Source organism: Castor canadensis, chromosome 4 (assembly GCF_047511655.1).
Source record: "Castor canadensis chromosome 4, mCasCan1.hap1v2, whole genome shotgun sequence".
Lineage (NCBI taxonomy): Eukaryota > Metazoa > Chordata > Mammalia > Rodentia > Castoridae > Castor > Castor canadensis.
Genome location: NC_133389.1, coordinates 84,466,882 through 84,486,339, shown reverse-complemented (window position 1 = coordinate 84,486,339; position 19,458 = coordinate 84,466,882). Strand labels below are relative to the sequence as shown.

The 19,458-nt window shown below is 38.3% G+C and overlaps 2 protein-coding genes across 6 annotated transcripts in view; one reads left to right on the top strand and one right to left on the bottom strand.

Moving 5' to 3' along the window:
* Positions 1-19,458, bottom strand: part of Ccdc93 (CCC complex scaffolding subunit CCDC93) — a 175,226-nt gene that overhangs the window by 140,017 nt on the left and 15,751 nt on the right. The window lies entirely within an intron of this gene.
* Insig2 (insulin induced gene 2) overlaps positions 1-19,458 on the top strand; it is an 82,496-nt gene that overhangs the window by 58,919 nt on the left and 4,119 nt on the right. For 2 of the 5 annotated variants that reach the window (XM_074070574.1, XM_074070575.1), the window contains exons 2-3: positions 9,912-10,304; positions 16,352-16,476. In XM_074070574.1, the coding sequence (XP_073926675.1) occupies positions 10,061-10,304; positions 16,352-16,476 (369 nt within the window). In that variant the 5' untranslated portion in view covers positions 9,912-10,060. Of the gene's footprint in view, positions 1-2,947; positions 3,071-9,911; positions 10,305-12,706; positions 13,104-16,351; positions 16,477-19,458 lie in introns of those variants that run through there. The other 3 variants (XM_020185884.2, XM_020185885.2, XM_074070576.1) reach the window with 3 other exon arrangements.

The window sequence follows — 19,458 nt, the reverse complement described above, 5'->3', positions numbered from 1 at the left end:
GAGGCAAAATTCCTTTTTTGAGTACCTTAACTATATGTATCTGTCTTGGTCTGTTTTGTATTGCTATACTTAAGTACCTGAGGCTGAGTACTTTTTTTTAACAAAGAAATGTCTTATTCAACTCAGTTTCGGAGGCTGAAAGTCTGCTATAAGGTGGGCCCACTACTTCAGCCTCAGATCAGAGCCTTTGCCTACATCACAACATGATCCGTAGTATCCTGGTGGAAGCATGTATGCGAGAGAGAGCTCACATGATGAGTAAGGAAGCAAGCAGCCAGGCCCAGCTTGCTTTCTTTTTTTCCTCATAACAACCTGCCCTACTGAGAACTAATCTACTCCTACCAGACCCCAAACAGCACTGACCCGTTCATGAGGGTGGAGCCCCCATGATTTAATTACTTTCCGTTAGGCTCCACCACAACATTACCATACTGGGGCCACAACACGAACCAGTAGTATCCCACATCAAAACACCATAAAACAAGAAAAACAAAAAAAGTAGGATAGTTTCTAGTACTTCGGATTCTAGATATTGAGTAGGAAAATTGTCATTCTTTTTATTTTTGTAATTTTTGGATATTTTTAATTTGGTAAGTTTTCCCAGTTCAAAGTTCTTAGAAACTTCCTGTAAAGCTTAGTTGGTCATCAACCTTTAGGCAGTAATTTGGAAGTGTTATTCTCATGGTACCTCACTTCAACAAGGCAAACAAACTTTTGTTGATGTTTGTATTAGCTAACTAAAGAATTTTTTTTTGCTTCCTAACTTACCTTTTGGTTTGGTTGGGAGGACCAAACAATGTATAAGGCTAATGAAAAAAGCCACAGAATTGTCAAATCACTGATAGTTCTATCAGTAAAAAGACCTTAGAAGTCATCTGAACCAATAGTTAATTTATAGATAAGAAGATAAAAGCCTGGAAAAATGAATTTATTGGACATATACTGTCACAGTACCAAATACAATTCAGGTTTCAAGAATTGTTCACCAGTGACCCACTGACCATATTACTCCAACTTCAAAGTTATCCAAAGTTATTATGATTTTTCAAAGTTCTTAATTTATATTCCTAATGTATGATTTAGAATTTTAATGTTTCCATAACTGAAATTTAATCCAAATTTGTGAGCTTGACATTCGGTCTAATATGTCTCACCATATATCTTTCCACATGCCAGGCTCTATAATTCATTTTCTGTTTCTGCAACTTTTATTTTCCACCAGAATTCATAGTGTCACCATATCTGTCTTCAGTGCCCACATCTTCCATGAAAACTATACTCACACCTAAAAAGACAATGGCTCTACATTTCTCTGTATTCCTTGTATTGCAGTGGGGATGCATTGGATGTTAAGACTCAGGAACTGGTGCCACATGGTTCTTGGCTTTCAGGTCTTGTCCCTCTTCGTAACTAATAAATATTAAACTAAATGCCTCTGTCAGTTAAACATTTTCCATTAGGATTTCCTTGAAGACAGTTTTGAAGTGTTTGAAAAACCTGGGTTGGAGCAGGTATGAGATGGATATGTAAGATCTTTTTTGGATTAAACAGAGCCAGGAAAAAGCTAGGAAAGCACAGTGCTATAGGGCTTGCCTAGCATGTACAAGGCTCTGGGTTTGATCTCCATCCCCATAAAGTTACAGTCTCATTTCTGGATGCTTTTCTTTTTTCATTTAAAAACATTTCCCACATATTCAGTATAATTAGCCCAGATCTTCACTTTTTGCTAGTGTCAAAACCTACAAGAAAGTGTGAAGCCCTGCATTCAAACTCCAGTCCCACCAAAATAAACAAACAACCTTCAAAAATTAAATTTAAAGGCTAGAAGAAACAAGAATGGTCACATAAATATTCAGAGACCTTTGTTGCAAATTTAGTTTCTCTCACTTTTCAGAAATAAGTGTGCTAATAAAAAGATCAGAAACATTAAAAATCCATTTCATCCTTTACTAATTCTAAAAAAAAAGGAGTTTAATCAATTGATTCTCCTTTGCAAAACTTTTACACAATTATTTCAGGCTCATATTTCATCTAAAACTTCCCTTAAGACCGCTGTAATCTGACCACATCCATGATATGTTTTGGGTTAAGTCACCAAAAAGGTTATATATGGAATAGGCCAGTAATGTGATACAATCAAGATTTTGGTTTTGCCTTTTAAAGAAATCCTTTTTAATTAAATGATTGCTTTCTGGCATTTATATATGGCTTGCTTATGCACTGACTGCATCATTTTTATTCAAAAACAAAAGTTCATCTGCACAATCTCCAAAGATTTGTTCCTGTTCTAAAGATTGGTTCACGTTCTAAAAGTATGGTTTTACTTTCAACGGAAATAATACTGACAAAAGAGGGGTTATAAGGCTTTGTCTTCTCTCCACTTTGCTGTAAACCTCTAAAATCCTTCCTATGAAATCAGCTGCCTTTCAAACCGCGTTACCTGGTCGTTCTCGGGGAACGCTAAATGGAAAGTGGAATGGTGATGAGCAAGAAACATCAACTATGCTCTTCTCCTGTAAGTTGTGACTTGCTAGGGAAGGATAAAGGACAGAGATCAAAGCTCGGTAAAAGTTCAAAGATATTGAGGGCCAGCATCCTCAGCAGGAAGAACCTGGCCGCCCGCTCCCCAAAGCCTGCAACCTTCCGCAGAGATGCGGGACACGCTGAGGGCGGCGGCTCGCTGGCCGAGGGTGCGTGTGTCAGTGCACGATTCCCTTACTCCGCCCACAGGCACGGGTCGGGGCACTCCCCACAACCCACGACTGCCTGGTCAGCAAACAGTAGATCCAGCAGCTTCCCATCACCTACCCGGTCACGCCTCCCTCCAGTCCCAAGTTTCTCCAAACCGGAAGCACTGTTGCCCCGGCTCACTGGTAAACTAGCTTAGTGCCAGCGGGAACCGGAAGCTACTCTGCCCCGAACGCGGGCCCGCGGCGCGTCAGCTGCGCAGGCGCAGTGGAACGCGGTAGATGTTGTGGGAGGGGAGGAGGAAGAGGCGGAGGGGGACGGTGGGCCGGCCCCAGAAGATGGCGGAGGCGGGGGTGAGTTGGGGTCTCCCAACGGAGTGCAGGTGATGTGATGTTGAGGCCAGCGTCCCGAAGAAGGGGTAGCCCTCGGGGGGATGAACTACTTGTGGTTTTTTGCAGCCTGGGAATCCTGGTAGCAGGTGTGGGGACCCAGGACTGCCGATGGGGCCTGCAGGGCGAGGGGCTGCGCTTACCTGGGGAGGTCGGAGAGGTCTAGAAGGGGCCATGGGGTTCTGAGGGAGGTCGTAGGGGAGGCCGAGGCTTCCGGGACAGAGAAAGAATGGAGTGGGAAAAAGGCTGGAGGACGGCGGGAAGCACGACCCTGGAGGTCCGATGGAGGTGGAGGTCGGCGAGCTGTCAAGCACAGAGCTGTCAGGATTTGGGTGACTTGTGGCCAGAGAGAAAGACTCAGGTTTGGGAGAGGATGTATCAAAATTAGGTAGGGATCATAGTAAACTTAGGAGCCACCAAAATGATATGACATTGGGTTGAGGTGTAGGACTTTAGCATTTTGGATTGTAAGTGGATACCTTTGGAGTAGGTCTGTGAACAGCCAAAGAACTCTTACTAGGTGTAGACGTCGGTTAGTTATAGTTACTGGAATTTTAGGGTCGCTCAGTAGGGATTGGCAATCTGGAAAAGGGAAGCATGCCGGCGATGAGTCAACACCGATCGGGCAGGGAGGCGTGCTAAAACTTAAATGATAACGACTCCTGACCAGTTAATGTTGGAAAAAGTTGTTAAAGGATGGCGTTAGCTAGATAGTCTAAGAAAATACACCGCGGAGAGCTTGCTGTTTTCTAGGATTGATGAGGAAGTTCTTTAAGAAAAAATGGATAGGCTTGATAACTGGGCCACTGAAACTGGCTAGCTTCAGTGTTGCAGTGAGCTGAGGATTGCAAGGGAAGACATACATCAGTCTTGGGTGCAGAAAAATGAAGGCAGCCAAGGTGGATTATGCTTTTCAATTTTGGGGGTTGGGAACCACTAATGAAAATGAAAGAAGAGGATGCCCTCATTAAGCAGGGAACCACAGGGGGAAAGTAGCTGGTGTACTCTCCTGTTCTCCTTCATTTTTTTTTGGACTTTGTGTTTAGTACTGTTTTGTCACAGTATTTTTCAGAGAACTTAGTTCATAGCTGATGTAACGTAACCAATTTGGGAAAGAGCCTGTTTTTAAACTGACAACTGTTGCTTTTTTAGATAGTTACACTGAAAAGGAAAGGATAAAATGTAATTCCGTCGTTTAAAAGCAGTTTGTTTTCATTATTATCAGAAAATTATCCCCAAACTATAAAGTAATTTTTTTAGGGACTGAGATTGATGTTTAAAAGCAGTAGGAGGATGTAAATAACTTCTTGCTTAGTATTTCCTATGCTGAGTTTTAATGTTGAGAGAAAAGAGTTATAGTATATTCAAGACAAACAGTATTCCTGGAAGTTTTAATGTTCCTAGCCTGAGTTTTGTAAAAATGTGTTATTTAAGTAGTATTAAACCATGAACCATGTCTTTGATTTGCATGTTTTTCTAATATTAATACTTATTCTATTTTGTGAATATTATTCTAATTAAGAGAGAATATGGTGAAAAAAGATGAGGTAGTAATTTAACTTTACTATTTAGTACTCTATCTGGTCGAACACCTGAAGAGACCTAAATGTAAGGAAGCAAATGAACTTCTGAACTGCTCAGTTATTGGAAGATGAACCATCTTGTTTGGTTCTAAGGTGTGCTGCAATTGTTAAAATGTAACTGGTTCTTAGTTATTAGAAAAATTTGTGTTTGTTTTCATATGCCTGTTGCCTGTGTTGTTTTAGTGGTCAACCTAAACTTTGATTTAAAAATAGTAATATGTGCATCAACGGGCAATCAGACACATGGAACAGTGTTTTTCCAGTTTTGAAGATTTGTCATTGATCTTTCCAGACTTTCATTTGAACAGTTTTTCTTTGTTCAGTCATGTACTTTATGGAAATTAAGGTTAGGGCTCTAGGCAGAATTTTTCATGTCCTGTGGAACGTTTTTCTTTTTTACATTGTTGAAAACATTATTTTGGAATTAATTTATCAGGATGACTTTTAAAATGTTCCTGTGTGTCACTTGGTTTTGTCTGGTGTTTATGAATAGAGGCAATGTCTGAAGTGTAAGGAACTCTGGATATAGAATCAGAATGGCTGGGTGAGTTCTGGGGGTACCTGGAAACACTGTTAAGTCCCAAGAAAGTTATTTAGTCTATTCAATTTTGTAAAATGAGAAAGCCCCTGCCCATTTATTACCAAGATCGTCACTGAGATACTGCTCTTTGAATTGTGTTTATGCGAGAGACTTCTTTGCTTATCAGCAAATTATTTTTCAATAATCTGAACTTTTCATAAATAGATTTAAAAAAATTTGAGCATCAAATCTCTTACTGATGTAAGAATATTTAAGGGTTTAGGTACACTTTAAGAAAATTATATCAATAAATAGTCAGCAAAAGAAACTGTAAAACAAACATATTAAGCTATATTCCTTACAGCCTTTAAAAATAACCCACTCTTCTAAAACGTTACTAATATTATACACATCTTTTTATTTATTTATTTATTTATTTATTTTAGCAACCTCATTATTACATGGTATGATCTTGTGGGATTTCCTATTCTTTCACGGGCTGGATCATTGTTCATTGTATATGTTGATGATAGAAAGATCTACTAGACTCACTCCACCCTCCTTGCCAGCAAAAAAAGAAAAAACATCCAGTAGTACATTTCACTTTACCACTTTGTGGAGCATTTCCCTTTCTGATAAAGTGAGAGAACTGTTAGGTCATTGATTCTTAACTTTGTTTATTAGAGAGCTGTTTGTTTGTTCGTTTTGTGGTACTGGAATTTGAATTCTGGGTCTTATTCTTGCCAGGCCTCTACCACTTGAGCCACACATTGTGGAACTCTGTTCTCAGAAGAGTGCACACAAATACATTTTTGCTGGTTTTGTAGGAGGTTCAAGTAACCCCTGGAATATCTGATTTCCTGGTTCTCTTCCATTTCTTAAATTTTAGAATACAATGAGTCTAAAGCACTGTAGCTTTTATTTTTGTCCCCAGTAATTACATACCATTGTATTATGATGTAGATATAAAATTAGTCTTTTGGATCTTATTCAAGTAAACATCAAGCAAATATGTTATTTTAAAAAGAAAACTTCTAGTCTAAAGTAGGCAGCTGTAAAGAAGCACTGCCAGGAAAGATGGCAGAAAACGTAAACAATCAGTTTAGAAAATCTTTACTAGTCTTGAAGTAGAATGAGGAAAGAAGGGTCTAGCAATCAGTGGCTCTCATTTGGAGGACAGTACCTCCCTCAGGGTATTTGGGAATACTGTGGGGACACTTTTGGGTATCACAAATAGGGAGGCTTGTATTTAGTGGGCAAGAGCCAGGAATGCTAAATGATATGCAAGGCTTAGAGCAGTTCCACACATCAAGGAATTGTCTGACCCAAATGCCAGTACTCTGACAATTCCCTTCAGGTGATCATGAGATAGGCGCTATCACAAGGGAACTTGCTCTTAAAACTGAAGTTATTTTGTTTCCTTTAAAAATACTGAGTTAAACATAAACTATCCATTGCTGCTAATTCCCTTTTGGAAAAATTCACAATGGAAGCAAGTGATTTGCTGCATTTTGGTTATTGGTCCTTGGCCTCTTGTAGTAGTTTCAGCCAGAATGGGGTTGGGGTTTGCTGTTTGCTGGAGTTTGGGAAGGAAGAGGCAACTATTAGTTTCATGTAGCTAGTGTAAGGTAGCCATTTAATTTTTTTGCTTTATATTTTGAAACATCTTTTTCACCTTGATCTCGTACTTTAAAATTTTCAAGGTGTTTGTACACTTATTTTTTATCATCTTTGTTCTATTATATAGTCTCCTACTTATATTGGCATTAGTACTTTGAGGATATATTGCAAGTGAGTTGATCTTCCAGTAACTAAATGATTTTATGTAGACCTGTGTTCAAAAACAAAGAGAAGAAAAGGTCTTAAGCAGTTGAGGTGGAGTGGGACTGAAGGCATAGAGAAAATAGAATGGATTTTGGAATCAGCTTTACCTGAGGTAACCTTCCAGTTCGAATCTTGCATGTCCTATTACCATAAATAAGCCAAATGCTAAATCTCTGATGTAGTCTCCTCATCTGTAAAATGAGAATGGTAATTCCTGCTTTTAGAATTGTTCTGAAGATCAGAGTTCCTGTATATCTGATACAGTGAGTGGGCTCCCAGTTAATGTGAGTGCTCTATCACAAGTGATAATGAAGATGAATTCTGTAGCTATCCAGCCTTGTTAAGAGTGTCCAGAACACAAGACAAGGGCAATATTGTAGCTGGATACCACGCCCTGGCAAGGAGTAGTCTATTTTATCAGGTCAGGAGGAGATGCTTTCTGGGCATTTTTAGTTGGCATTTAGAATTTGTTGCTCATGAGTCTCCTGTAATATGTAATTTTTTGTTCAGTCCTGTAAGCTGTGGAAGTCAGTATACTACAGACCAAATGAGTTTGAGGACTGGTTTGGAGACAGTATTCCTTCCTTGAGTGTGGGGCACAGAGCTTTGGGTATGGCAGAGGCTCAGTTAAAAAGTCTGTTTAAATATTTATCACATGGCTGTGAAGAGTTAGGAGCATTTACAAATGTTCTCATTTTCATCATAGCTATTTTCGGTCACCCCCGTTCCCTACAATGTGCAAGTTGAGTTTTATTCCAAAATTCATTTGTAAGGCTGTTTGAAAATTTTAAATAATGATTAGGTCCAGGTTTGCCTTCCAAAAGGCCTACTTGACTCGGTAGAGTTTGATCCAAAAAAAGTCCAATTTAATTAATCAAGTACAATATGTGGAGCTCCCTTTGTGGGCTAAGCAGGAAGCTCTCTGGATGCAGAGGCTCAGTGGGAGATATATAAGGCCTACATAAAAAGTTCATCATCCATAAAGAAATGATACATATAATTACAAGGTAGCTAGTAGAAGTACTGTCTGTGGTTTTAAATAAGCTGCTTTTGAATTTAAAGGAAATATCATTATGTACTGACTTGTAAAGGTGCCCAAGTTGTACTATAGTAAATTACAAAAAATAACCTGTGTAATATTTTCCTATAAAACTGTTAACATTCATAGAAAACAAATAAAAGAATAGATGACAGTTTGAGAAGATGAACATCATGGTAAGCACAAGGACTTTGGAGTCAGACCATATGGATTTGAATCTTAGCTCCATTTCTTACTAGGGTTGTGAACTTAGTCAGGTGACTTCACCTTACTTTCCTATTTCACTTCACATATAAAATGCACATAATAAGTATTTATCTCCTAGGGCTTTTTCTTGTTGTTTAGAGGATTGTTTTGTTTGTTTTTATTTTTTGAGATAGGGTCTTGCTGTGTAGCCCAGGCTGACCTCAAACTCTTAATCCTCCTGCCTAAGCCTCCTGAGTGCTGGGGTTACAGACGTGTACCACCACACAGAGCCCTCTTAGAGTTACTGTGAGGGTTAAATGAGTTGCCTTACGTCAAGTGCTTAGAAAAGCACATAAAAAGCCTTACATGTAATTTGTCTTAAACACACAAAAGGAAATATAACTGTATTTGTCCATTTTGTGTTACTATAATGAAATACTGGAGACAGGCTAACTTTATTTTTAAAAAGAGCTTTATTTTGCTCACAGTTCTTTTTTTTTTTTTTTTTTTTTTTTTCATTTTTCTTTTATTATTCATATGTGCTCACAGTTCTGATGCCAGCATCAGCTCTGCTGTGGTGGTTCCCTCAGCAGATGAGAGGATGAGATCACATTACCAAACAGGAAGCAGAGGGACCTCATTCCCAGAGCAGTGACCCTGGTTGGTCTAAGAACAACATCCCAGTAGGCACCATATCTTTTGTTTTACTTTTGGGGATGAGACTGGGGCTTGAATTCAGGGTTTCCTGCTTGCAAACCAGTCTCTACTGTTTGAGCCACACCTATAGTCCTAGGCCCCACCCCTTAAAGGTCCCACTTTCTAACATCATCACAGTGAGAACCATGCTCCCAACACATGAATCTTTGGGGGATAAACACATCTGAACCATAGCAGTCACTTAGTTAGAGTTAGAGGAGGAAACAAATACCTAAACTGATTGTGGTAGCAACATTCTGGGTTTTAGGAATCAGGGGCCACATGGATAAAACTCCTTGGAATCCAATCATTAGGTTGTTCATCTTAGCTTCCTCTTCTAGCTTTCTCACAATCACCCCCATGATTGTGACAGTTGGCAGCCTGTGCTAAAGCAGATATGGGACACAGCTGTGGCCCTAGGGAGAGTGGGCCAGGTCTGGCTTCTGTGGCTGGTGTATGTTTGGGTGAGTGCTCAGTGGTCTGCTTTTGTGCAGAAATTCTAAAATATAAGCACTAAACATTAAAATGGGTCCTTTTGTTCGTCTATGGAGGTTATCCTCATGAGCAAGTCACACTTTATTTTAAAAAATGCAGTATCTTTAGTCAGACTATTAATTTTCTATAAAGCCTATTGTAACCAATAGGCTTGGGAATTTAGATAGAAGGCAATAAGGCCTGGTTTTTATCTTCCAGATTCTGTTGGAGATGTTTCAGATTAGCCATTTGCTTTTCTTTGAGGTGATGGAGCAAGCTTTTAGGCCTCCTCATGTATTTGGTCCTAGTAAATATAAGTGTATACCACTTAATATTTTTTTACTACAACATGCTGAATATTTTCTTATTTAGCAAATAACTAATTTAAATAAATTAGTATAGAAACTTCTCATTTCATTATGTGTCTGTTAAATTAACTAGCACTGAAATCAGAAAAATGGTATAATTATGTATCAGACGCACATTGATTTCTTTTTTCTTATCTCTTGCAGGATTTCTGGTAGGTCCTGCCTTAGGACAAGATGTGGTACCACTGAAACATCGATCTGCTTTGAGTCACAGACAGCTGAACTTTTCACCTGGGAAACCTTTTTAAACTTAATTTTGTTTTGTTTTTATGGCTTACTGAACTTATGAAACCATGGTGGAAGGAGAGACGAAGTCACCTGGGCCCAAAAAGTGTGGTCCGTATATTTCATCCATCACTAGCCAGAGTGTGAACTTGATGATTCGAGGAGTAGTGCTATTTTTTATTGGAGTATTTCTCTCGTTAGTGTTAAATTTGCTTCAGATTCAGAGAAATGTGACACTTTTTCCACCCGATGTGATTGCCAGCATCTTTTCTTCTGCATGGTGGGTACCACCGTGCTGTGGCACAGCCTCAGGTATGTGTAGGATGTTTCTGCAGTGCTTAGCAAGGAGATAGGGCAGATGAGTGTGGCTGTTGTTTGAACAATAAACTTTTTTTTTTAAATCAGCTTTATTGGGGTATAATTTAAGTATGATGGACTCGTTCTAAGCGAAAAGATGTGTTTGGAACATGATACAAGTCATGCAGCCATGGCCACAATCCAGCTATAAAACATTTCTGTCATCCTTCAAATTCTTTTTTGCCCTCTTGCATTCCTTCCACACCCCTAGCCTCAGGCTACCACTGATCTGCTTTCTGTTGCCAAAAATTATCTTTGCCTGCTCTAGGAAGGTAATAACAGTAGATCACAGAGTATGTACTATTCTGAGTCTGATTTCCATTACCTATGAACTTTAAAAATTGAATTCTAAAAACAACCCTGATTCCCTTTGGGATGAGACATTCTGCCTCTTTTCTTTCTTCAACTCATTTCATCTAAGTTTTATTTTAAGATATTCTGATGATGGCTACCAGCATTTGGTTTTAAAGGTTTGATATGTGCTATGGTCTTTTTTTTTAAGTAAATTAAGAAGAAAACTTGAAAATGGAATAATTTTATTCAAGTTTAAATCTTCATGTTGTATTTAAGATTTTTTTTAACATATCCTTGGCATCTGGTTTTTATGTATACCTTAAGAATAATAAATATTTGAAGAGATCAATAAGGCAATTCCTTTTGCTTAAAATCATTATTATCCTATTAGTTACTTTGGATCAAATTTTGGTGATAGACAGTGTATAATGGATAAAGTGGAGCATTTCAGAATGTTTTATTGATGCTGATCTTACATAATGAATAGCTGTCTAGCTTTCTCTAGACCAACACTGTTCTGTATAAAATAAAGTAATAGAAGGCAGTCCTAACATGTGGTAGAAGATAATTCTGACTCAGAGATTATATTGCTTTTTTGAATGTCCGTACTTAATATATAAATACCTCACAATATAATATAAATCTGTCTTGTCTTATATCCTAGAGCTAGAGGTTTAAAGGTGTGTCTAGTAGGTGATGGTGACTTGTAAGATATTTTGAAATGACCTCATGAAACCTGCTGGACAATTCCATAATCCTGTTGCCTAGATAGAAAGACATTGTTGTGGTAATGTTTCAGTCTAACAACTGCAATGCTCACATTAAAAGGGGAGTCATAAAGGCCTTGAATCTTGAATTCTCCAGGGTTATCATTCTCCTTGAATAGTCCAAGGAGAAGATTCTATGATATATCTGCTGGTCCTCATGTATTTGCTTTCACTTAAATTCAGAAGAAGGTTGGCAGAGTGGCTCAAGTGGCAGTGTACCTGCCTAACAAAATGAGGCCCTGAGTTCTTAAATTCAGAAGAGAAAAATAAAATTTTCTCAATAACTTTTTCTAGTTCTTTTTCTTCTTAGGTGTTGCTCGGTCTGGCTGCCAATAAAAGCTTTTTGGGATTTGGAAGAACATGCTTTTTCAGGCTAGACAAAAGAAAGATTGGAGGAGGGAAAGATTGCCTATTGCATGTCTGCTAATGTGCCAGGCACATCCCTTAACCCCAGGGCTTTGTAGGGAAACTTTGGTAGGGAGATAGTGGCATTATTCCTGGTTTTGGGGGTAGTGGTGGATGAGAACTCTAAGAGAGGAAATCAGTGAGCCCAGGGTTCTAGCACCAGTGAATGGGAGGGCTGGACCATACATACAGAAGGAGCTAGTACTCAGTCTGCATCTTTTCAAGCCTCTCAAGGAGATCATTGGCCTGGATGGAGTACCCTGGTGTGTGGTACATATTCCTGGGTGAGCCAGGGATACATGACTGATGTTTCATTGTACCTCTCTGTGGAGAGAAGCAGGCTGTATTTGCTGCTTGCTGCTCCTGGCCCTGTAATGAGAGGTCTTTTGGCAAAACAAATTTAGGAAGGAAAGTTCTAAATGTTAATACTGCCATTCAGCTACTTCATCCCTATTGTCTTTCCTTTCCCTAGCTACTAGGTTTGTCACACTTACAAACTTAACTTCATACTTTTTCATTTGAGAGACTGGCATTCACATTTCTTGCTTAAATGTTTCTTCTGAAACACATATTCTACAGGGTATCTGGGCAAAAGAAAGTGGAGGCATCAGGAAGCCTCCATTCCAGTTCATTCTGCTACTGATTTTGTTGGGTAGGTCTTGGTGTTCATTGAATGAGTGAAGGAACCAGATTTGTGAACGTTGCCAAAGATGGAAAATGGATTTCTACATACTATCTTCTCCCTCCAACCCACATTGTTATTTTAGGGAAAGTGTCAAGGGGGATAAAAGAAGTAAATAATACAAGAAACATTGTGTGTGTGTTGTATATATGTGGAATATATATATATATATATATATATATATATATATGCTTTGCGCATTTGTTGGTATGCATTTTCTAAACCTGTCTACATTCTTACTATCATAAGTAAGAAAAACAGATAGTCATCTTTTGATGACTGCGAACTAATTTTCTTAGAACGAGCAGCTGCCTTTTGGAAGGTCTCCAGACTCACCACTTCATAAACAGAAGGTCCCCTTGTTCTTGATGCCACCTTTCCCTATGGCATGGACAAAGTAATGGTGCTTCTCCACTACGAGAGAAATCTGATAAACTTTTTGTGTCATTTTCATTTTCAGTTTGACAGTGCTGATGTTATAAGTTGACTACCTTGTTCACGTGTGCAGTGCACTAGAATTAGAATTAGAAAACATTTGAGCATTACTGAGGACCACAAAGGAATCTTTCTAAAGAATACATAGAAGAAAAATAGCCAACTGCCATGGTATGTGTAAAATAAGCAGGGAAATTACTTTAAAAATCACAAGTAGCCAAGTGCAAATCTATGAATATAATAATTAAAAAATAAAAAATGTTTCCTATTTTTTCATATAGGCCATTACCCCATTCCTGGAACATTCTGTAAGATTCTCCCTTTCTCTCACTTTCCAGGTCAGCTTCCAATATTCACATCATCCCCTGACCTGGCCCTTACTCACTGTGCTTGGAGTTACCAGTCCTTTTCTTTCTACCTGTGATTTTGTACCCCTGTCCCCACCTTGTGTTGTCCACCTACTGCTATAGCAATGATTGCCACTGTCTGGGACAAAACGTGATGGCATCATTTTTCTGATTCTCCAGAATGTGCTGGGTAAAGTCTTTGTATGATTTGGCACTTCCCTGCTTTAATCTTCCTCTGAGCCTTTCTGAACCCTGTAGCTTTCTTGGTGCCCAAAGTTTACGGTTTTCTGGTAATACCATGGCTTTCAGTTGTACTGTTTCCTCAAATGCCTCCTTTTGATGAGAAAGCCATTTCTACATCAGTCACTGCTGAACACTCCTACCTCTAGGGTTACCTATTCTGTGAAACTTTCCTGATAGTCGGCACCCTGCTTCCCTGTAACTCATGAGGGGCTACTGGACCCATCAAAGCCCTGTCAGTGCTTAACACAGCATTGTATGTAATAGTGTCTGGTCACTTTTCTACTGGAATCCTGTCTTCCTCTTTTTTTCTTTTTAAATCCCTGGCAAACATCAAGAAGTAGACATATCGTGGGGCTTAAGTATTTGCTAAATAAGAATATAAACTTTTTCTGCTGTAGTTTTCCTGAAAGTGTATCTCATTTTGTGCTTTCCTTTTTCTTCATCTCCTCTCCTTGCAAAATGTCTGATTTAACTGTGTTCCTTTTAGTGCCTTACTGCAGTAAGCACACTACCATGAAAAAGTGATGACTTATTCCTGCTTTTGTCTTTGGTCTTGGCAGACTGTAACTAGTTACTGGGAAATCACTTAAAGATATCACAAGAAATGTGATTTTGCATCAGAGAACCATCTGATTAAGCAGAATGGCATTTGCATATATTTTAAGTCTCTGTTTAAAAAAAAAACACAGGAAGAGGAAAAGAAGCCAGACACATTCTGTGGAGCTCTCAAACAGCAGAGATACAGAGAGCTGTGCTGTATCTGTTGCTATCAGACTCTGCCATGCCTCTATTTAAGGAAAGAAAGAAGACATTTAATGGGAAGTGACAAGCTTCCTCGAATTCTTCCTCTCAATGAGCAACCGAGAGCCATGCATACTCGATGGATTTGATTTTTATTGGCAAATCCCAAGGTTGGCAGCATGGCAGTTTAAATTCCTTTTTGTGGTTTTGCTTTCTCTCCTCAGTTGTCTCTCACTTGCAAGTCTGACATCACGTGCATAAAAATATAGTCAATTTTACTTATTTATATCTTCGCACACACATGTCAGTATTCTCTATGATAATTCTTTACCTATTGCATCAACTGCTGAAGAAAATTGATTTGGAATGCCTTCTCAAGTGATTTTACTCAGCAATAGGCAAACAGGATATATAGATATATGTGCAGATGTATCGAACTGTATATTTACATATATATATCTTATACAGAACAGGGAGAGGAAGGAATGACAAATGAACGGTTGGTTTTAAAACCCTCTTGAGAGAAAAAAAGAACTAACCTTTAGGTATTTTCAACTATTGGGCATGCTTGTTGCCATTTTAATTGTATAGAAATGTAGAAACACTATCAGTTAACCTCACAGGGTTTTAGAGCAGTGTCTTTTAAATAGGAATATAAGATGAAACCTTTCAATTTTCTAATAGTTGTTGGATGTCTGTGTTGCTGAGATTTGTTGATCATCTCTTGACTGTTTGTAAGTCATCTAAACTTAGCAAATGCTTAAGTGAAAAGAGTCATAGACTAGATAATGCATATATTATTACTGCATCTCATCTCCAGATAATAAGTAGCTAAGTAGCCTCCTCCCAATGCTGCTCCATTGGTCTGCTAGCCTATGGTTTTTGACATTTGTTAGTTTCTGTTTTTCTTTGATGATTGAATGCAGTGCTTGTAGGATGTAGCTAGCCAATACCATGTAGGGGAGGAGGCTTCTGAACCTTGGGCACTTAGATTTTGGTATAATTTCATTATATGTCATAGTACTGATGGACAGTTATATCTTTATTACTAGAATGGCAGTATAATTCTGTTCTGAGGAAATTAGCAAATCAAAGCTGTCTAGCTATTTCCTGTTAAATTTAATCTATAGAAGTGCATTGTTCTTATAAATTGTTGAATAATGTTTTGGTTCATTAGTCTTATTTTATGATTAATGACATTTAAATTTTTCTTCTTGTAAGTGAATAAAATGTTAAGATTTGACAAGTATTTAAGAACTGGATGAGAATAGTTTGGGTCTCAGTCATAGATAGTTTGTATATAGTTACTGTATAGTTAATTACATAAGTAATATCGAAGCTGTTCTTTCAAAAACTAAGAAATAGTCTAAGATGCTTTCCTGTTATCTTTTACCAGTGAATTTAAATTTTTTCTGTAAAATTGTAATTCCTACATATCATGTGTCCTTCATTTTTTTCTAAGTGAAGAATGAAACATAATTGATTTCTGTTGCAAGTTTTCCTGCCTTGACAATATGACTTCTAGCCTTAACAGAGGGACAGGGTGAAAAGGAGTATCAGGAAGAGGTGTTATGTGCAGAGGACTGAGATAAGGAGCTGGTAGGGGAGACTCCTCTAAGCAGGACAGCCAGGACCATTGGAACATTGTGTGTGTGATGAGCTTGTACGTGTATATGCTTTTAACCTCTCCCTAGATTTGTCACACTGAATAGTATGTCTGAGGCTTATGGAGGTTAGAGAACATTGTTTAACTGCTAAATGGTTTGATGCTTTTCAAGTCTCATAGACACTCATGATAGAAAAGTAGCATGAATCATCTGGTCAAGTCTGCTCAGTTGTGAACCATACACTTACAGCGCTTTGTCTATTAGGATTTAAATACTGTTGTGGTCATGTCCAGTGCTTCCTTCAGTACACTATTCTCATTTTTTTAGAAGGTAAGTTTTAAAAAATGTCAGTGATGTTTAATAACTTGATTTTTTTCCTTTTAAAGAATCTTTAAGATGATGGTAGTGATTTTTGTAGCTTAATTGTTGCTCCATTACAACACTGAAGATGACTTAATTTTTTTTCTTTTTTTTCCCACAGCTGTGATTGGGTTATTATACCCTTGCATTGACAGGCATCTAGGAGAGCCACATAAATTTAAAAGAGAGTGGTCCAGTGTAATGCGGTGTGTAGCCGTCTTTGTTGGCATAAATCATGCCAGCGCTGTATCCTTTACGCGGTAATGAAATGCGCAGTAATAAAGCAGCTTGTGACAAACCAAAGGTTAAGCGGCCCCTTGCAACTTCACTGTAGTCATCTTAGTCATAAAAAAGAATGTGAGCCATGTTGTGGAAACATCAGGAAAGCAGTGAGATTATTATAGTGGTGGCATAGCCCTTCATTAAATCTGTTTTTTTTTTTAAACAAATTTAGAAACTTCACATTAAAGAAATTTACGTATTTGTTCTCAGTCTACTACTGGTAATTCTGAGATTGAAATGGGTATATTTTCAAAAGATTTTTTCCTGTCTTTCTTTACTTAAGATTTGCCAATAAGGACATGTGGCAGTTTCAGACACTATTGTTTTATTTTATTTCCTTAACTTACAGTTCTAATTTTTAAGAAGGCAGACTGTTATTTATTGATTTTAATCAACGCCAAAAAGCCATGTAAATGGTTTTAGTTTTGTTTTGGTTGAAACAGGGTCTTACTATGTCACTCAGGCTGGCCTGGAACTTGTGATGCTCCTACTTCCATCTCCTAAGGCTGCACACAAGTGGTTTTGTTGTTGTTTGTTTTTGTTTTGGCAGAACTAGGGTTGGCACTCAAGGCCTCGCACTTGCTAGGCAGATGCTCTACCACTTGAGCCATGCCTCTAGCCCTTTTTTGCTTTTACCTATTTTTTGGATAGGGTTGCCCATTTTTTCCCCCTGGGACTGGCCTTCGACTGCAATCCTCCTACCAATGTCTCTTGCATTAGCTGGGATTACAGTTGCATGCCACCACAACCAGCTTGTTTGATGAGATGAGGTCTGGTGAATTTTTTGTCCCAACTGGTCTCAGACTGTGATCTTCCTGATTTCTACCTTCTCAGTAGCTGGGATTACAGCCCCCATGCCTGTCTTGCACATTAAAGATGGCATAAGTAGAAATAACCAATTTAGCCTTGCCCCCAAATAATTATTTTTTCTTCTGAGATACATAGTTTTGAAATTTTATCATTTGAGGATTCTGACATTTTATTTAGTGATTAATGAGTTTTTTAATAATGTCTCCTCAAATAGGGTAAGGTAGCCACTATTTTCCTTCTCCCCTCTTGCCCCTAGAATTCTAAAAAAATATCAAATCCTAGAATACATTTTCTGCCCTCATAAGGTTTTGGTCCTTTTTCTTCTCCTCCACTTTCTTCCCATTCTCTGACTTTCTTTTGGGAAGAGAATATGGGAATTGCTAGTCCTGACTTCTTTCTTCTAGAAGATAGACATGGTTTAGACAGTGAAGATGGCAGGAGCCTTGGGAAATGAGAGGGAAGGAAGTATAACTCTGGCTGCCAAGGTTTGCTTTTGTTCTACCATGGAGAGGTGGATCGTATGGCAAGTCTGTTTCTGTACCCCTTGCCAAAGGTATTGAGGTATGTTTGGAGACACTTGGGAACAAAACCCATGGAAGGAGTCAGGAACCTAGATTGCCCCTGCATAAATTTGAAAGTCCCTTTGGGACTGCTATCATTTTCGTTTTTCATTTCTGTTTGTATTAAAGAATTTCCCAACGTGTTTATTTTGGTGAACTTTTTCAGGTTTAGCATTTTATTTTTAAAAAAATGTAGTGCTTGGTAGAGCTTAAAAAAACAAAATCATTGGCTAGGGTATCTAGATGGGAGCTTAAAAATCTCCTACTTCCATGTTTTCTTTCTTTTTTTTGTTCTTTTGGTAACTGGGATTTGAACACAGGGCCTCATGCTAGGCAGGCACTCTACCACTTGAGCCACTCTGCCAGCCCATGTTTTCTTTGTAAAGGTACTAAGACATATGGAAGGAGAGAGGCTGGGTAATTTGCTAAGTCATTCACACTGCCAGTCTGCAGCTGAGCTGAGACTGAACTTCAGGCTCCCAACTCATCTATGTCTCATTCTCTCAACTAGGAGCCCTGAGGTGTGTTCATTCCCCTCTATCTGCTGGATTAAACCTTTCTCTCCCACACATTTCAACTGTGATTTCTGTTTTTAAGTAGAGAAATTTAAATAAGCCTATTCTAAACTATTAGAAACTTTACATACAATTTATATTCTTTGTTTGCTCTCTTTTTCCTCACTCAATGAAATACTTAACTATAGCAATCTTAGCTATCCTCCTGGTCCTTCAAGAAAATTCCAAAATGTTTATAAAATTTATAGCATTAACTTTTCATATGAAGCTTACTTAGACATTAAAAAATCACTAGTTACTGTTTTTAAGATTGATGTATTTTGTTTGCATTGAAAACCTCCTTACTTCGCTTCATGAAGATAACTTAGTTAGCAAAGATGTAGCCCGTTATATCAAATTCCACTCTTTATATTAATGCTATTATGCAGTGGAATCAGTGCTCAAACCATTTCTTTGGAGTTTAAGTATGGTGGCAGCAAAAGCATGACAAAAGCTTGCCCAGAAAGCAAACCCATATGAACTATTGGTTTCTTGATAAGTCAGGCCTAACCAGGCAATACCTTGAGGGAATGGCACACACAGCCCTCAGATGCTACATCTTAGAAAGCTGGGTGTTAAGGATGCTGCTTTGGTAGGAGTTCAGGAATGCTGGGGAATGGTGGTAAACAACCAGGTGTTACAAGGAAGCAGGAAGTGGCTTGTAGGCTTTTTTTTTTTTTTTTTTTTAATTTTCTGGAGTCATAGCATGGCCAGTTACTTTGGTGAGATATGTAACTCCTGAGGAACTGGTTATAGAGCTTAGATGTGGCCTTTGGGACATAGATAATGTCCCTTTAATGATACTTGAAATTAATTCCTTTAGTGTAATCCTCTAGCAAAGAAATAAGAAAATTGAATTTGTAAAGCTTCATTTTGCCCACAGATTCTGGAGTAGAAAAGGGCTGTACATTTGTGAATAGATGCTTAAGTAGGTGACAGAAATAAAATATCATTTGAGCAAACTGTCCTGTGCTAGAAAGTCTCAGGCACCAAAATAGCTTGTCAGGTTGCAAGATAATGTT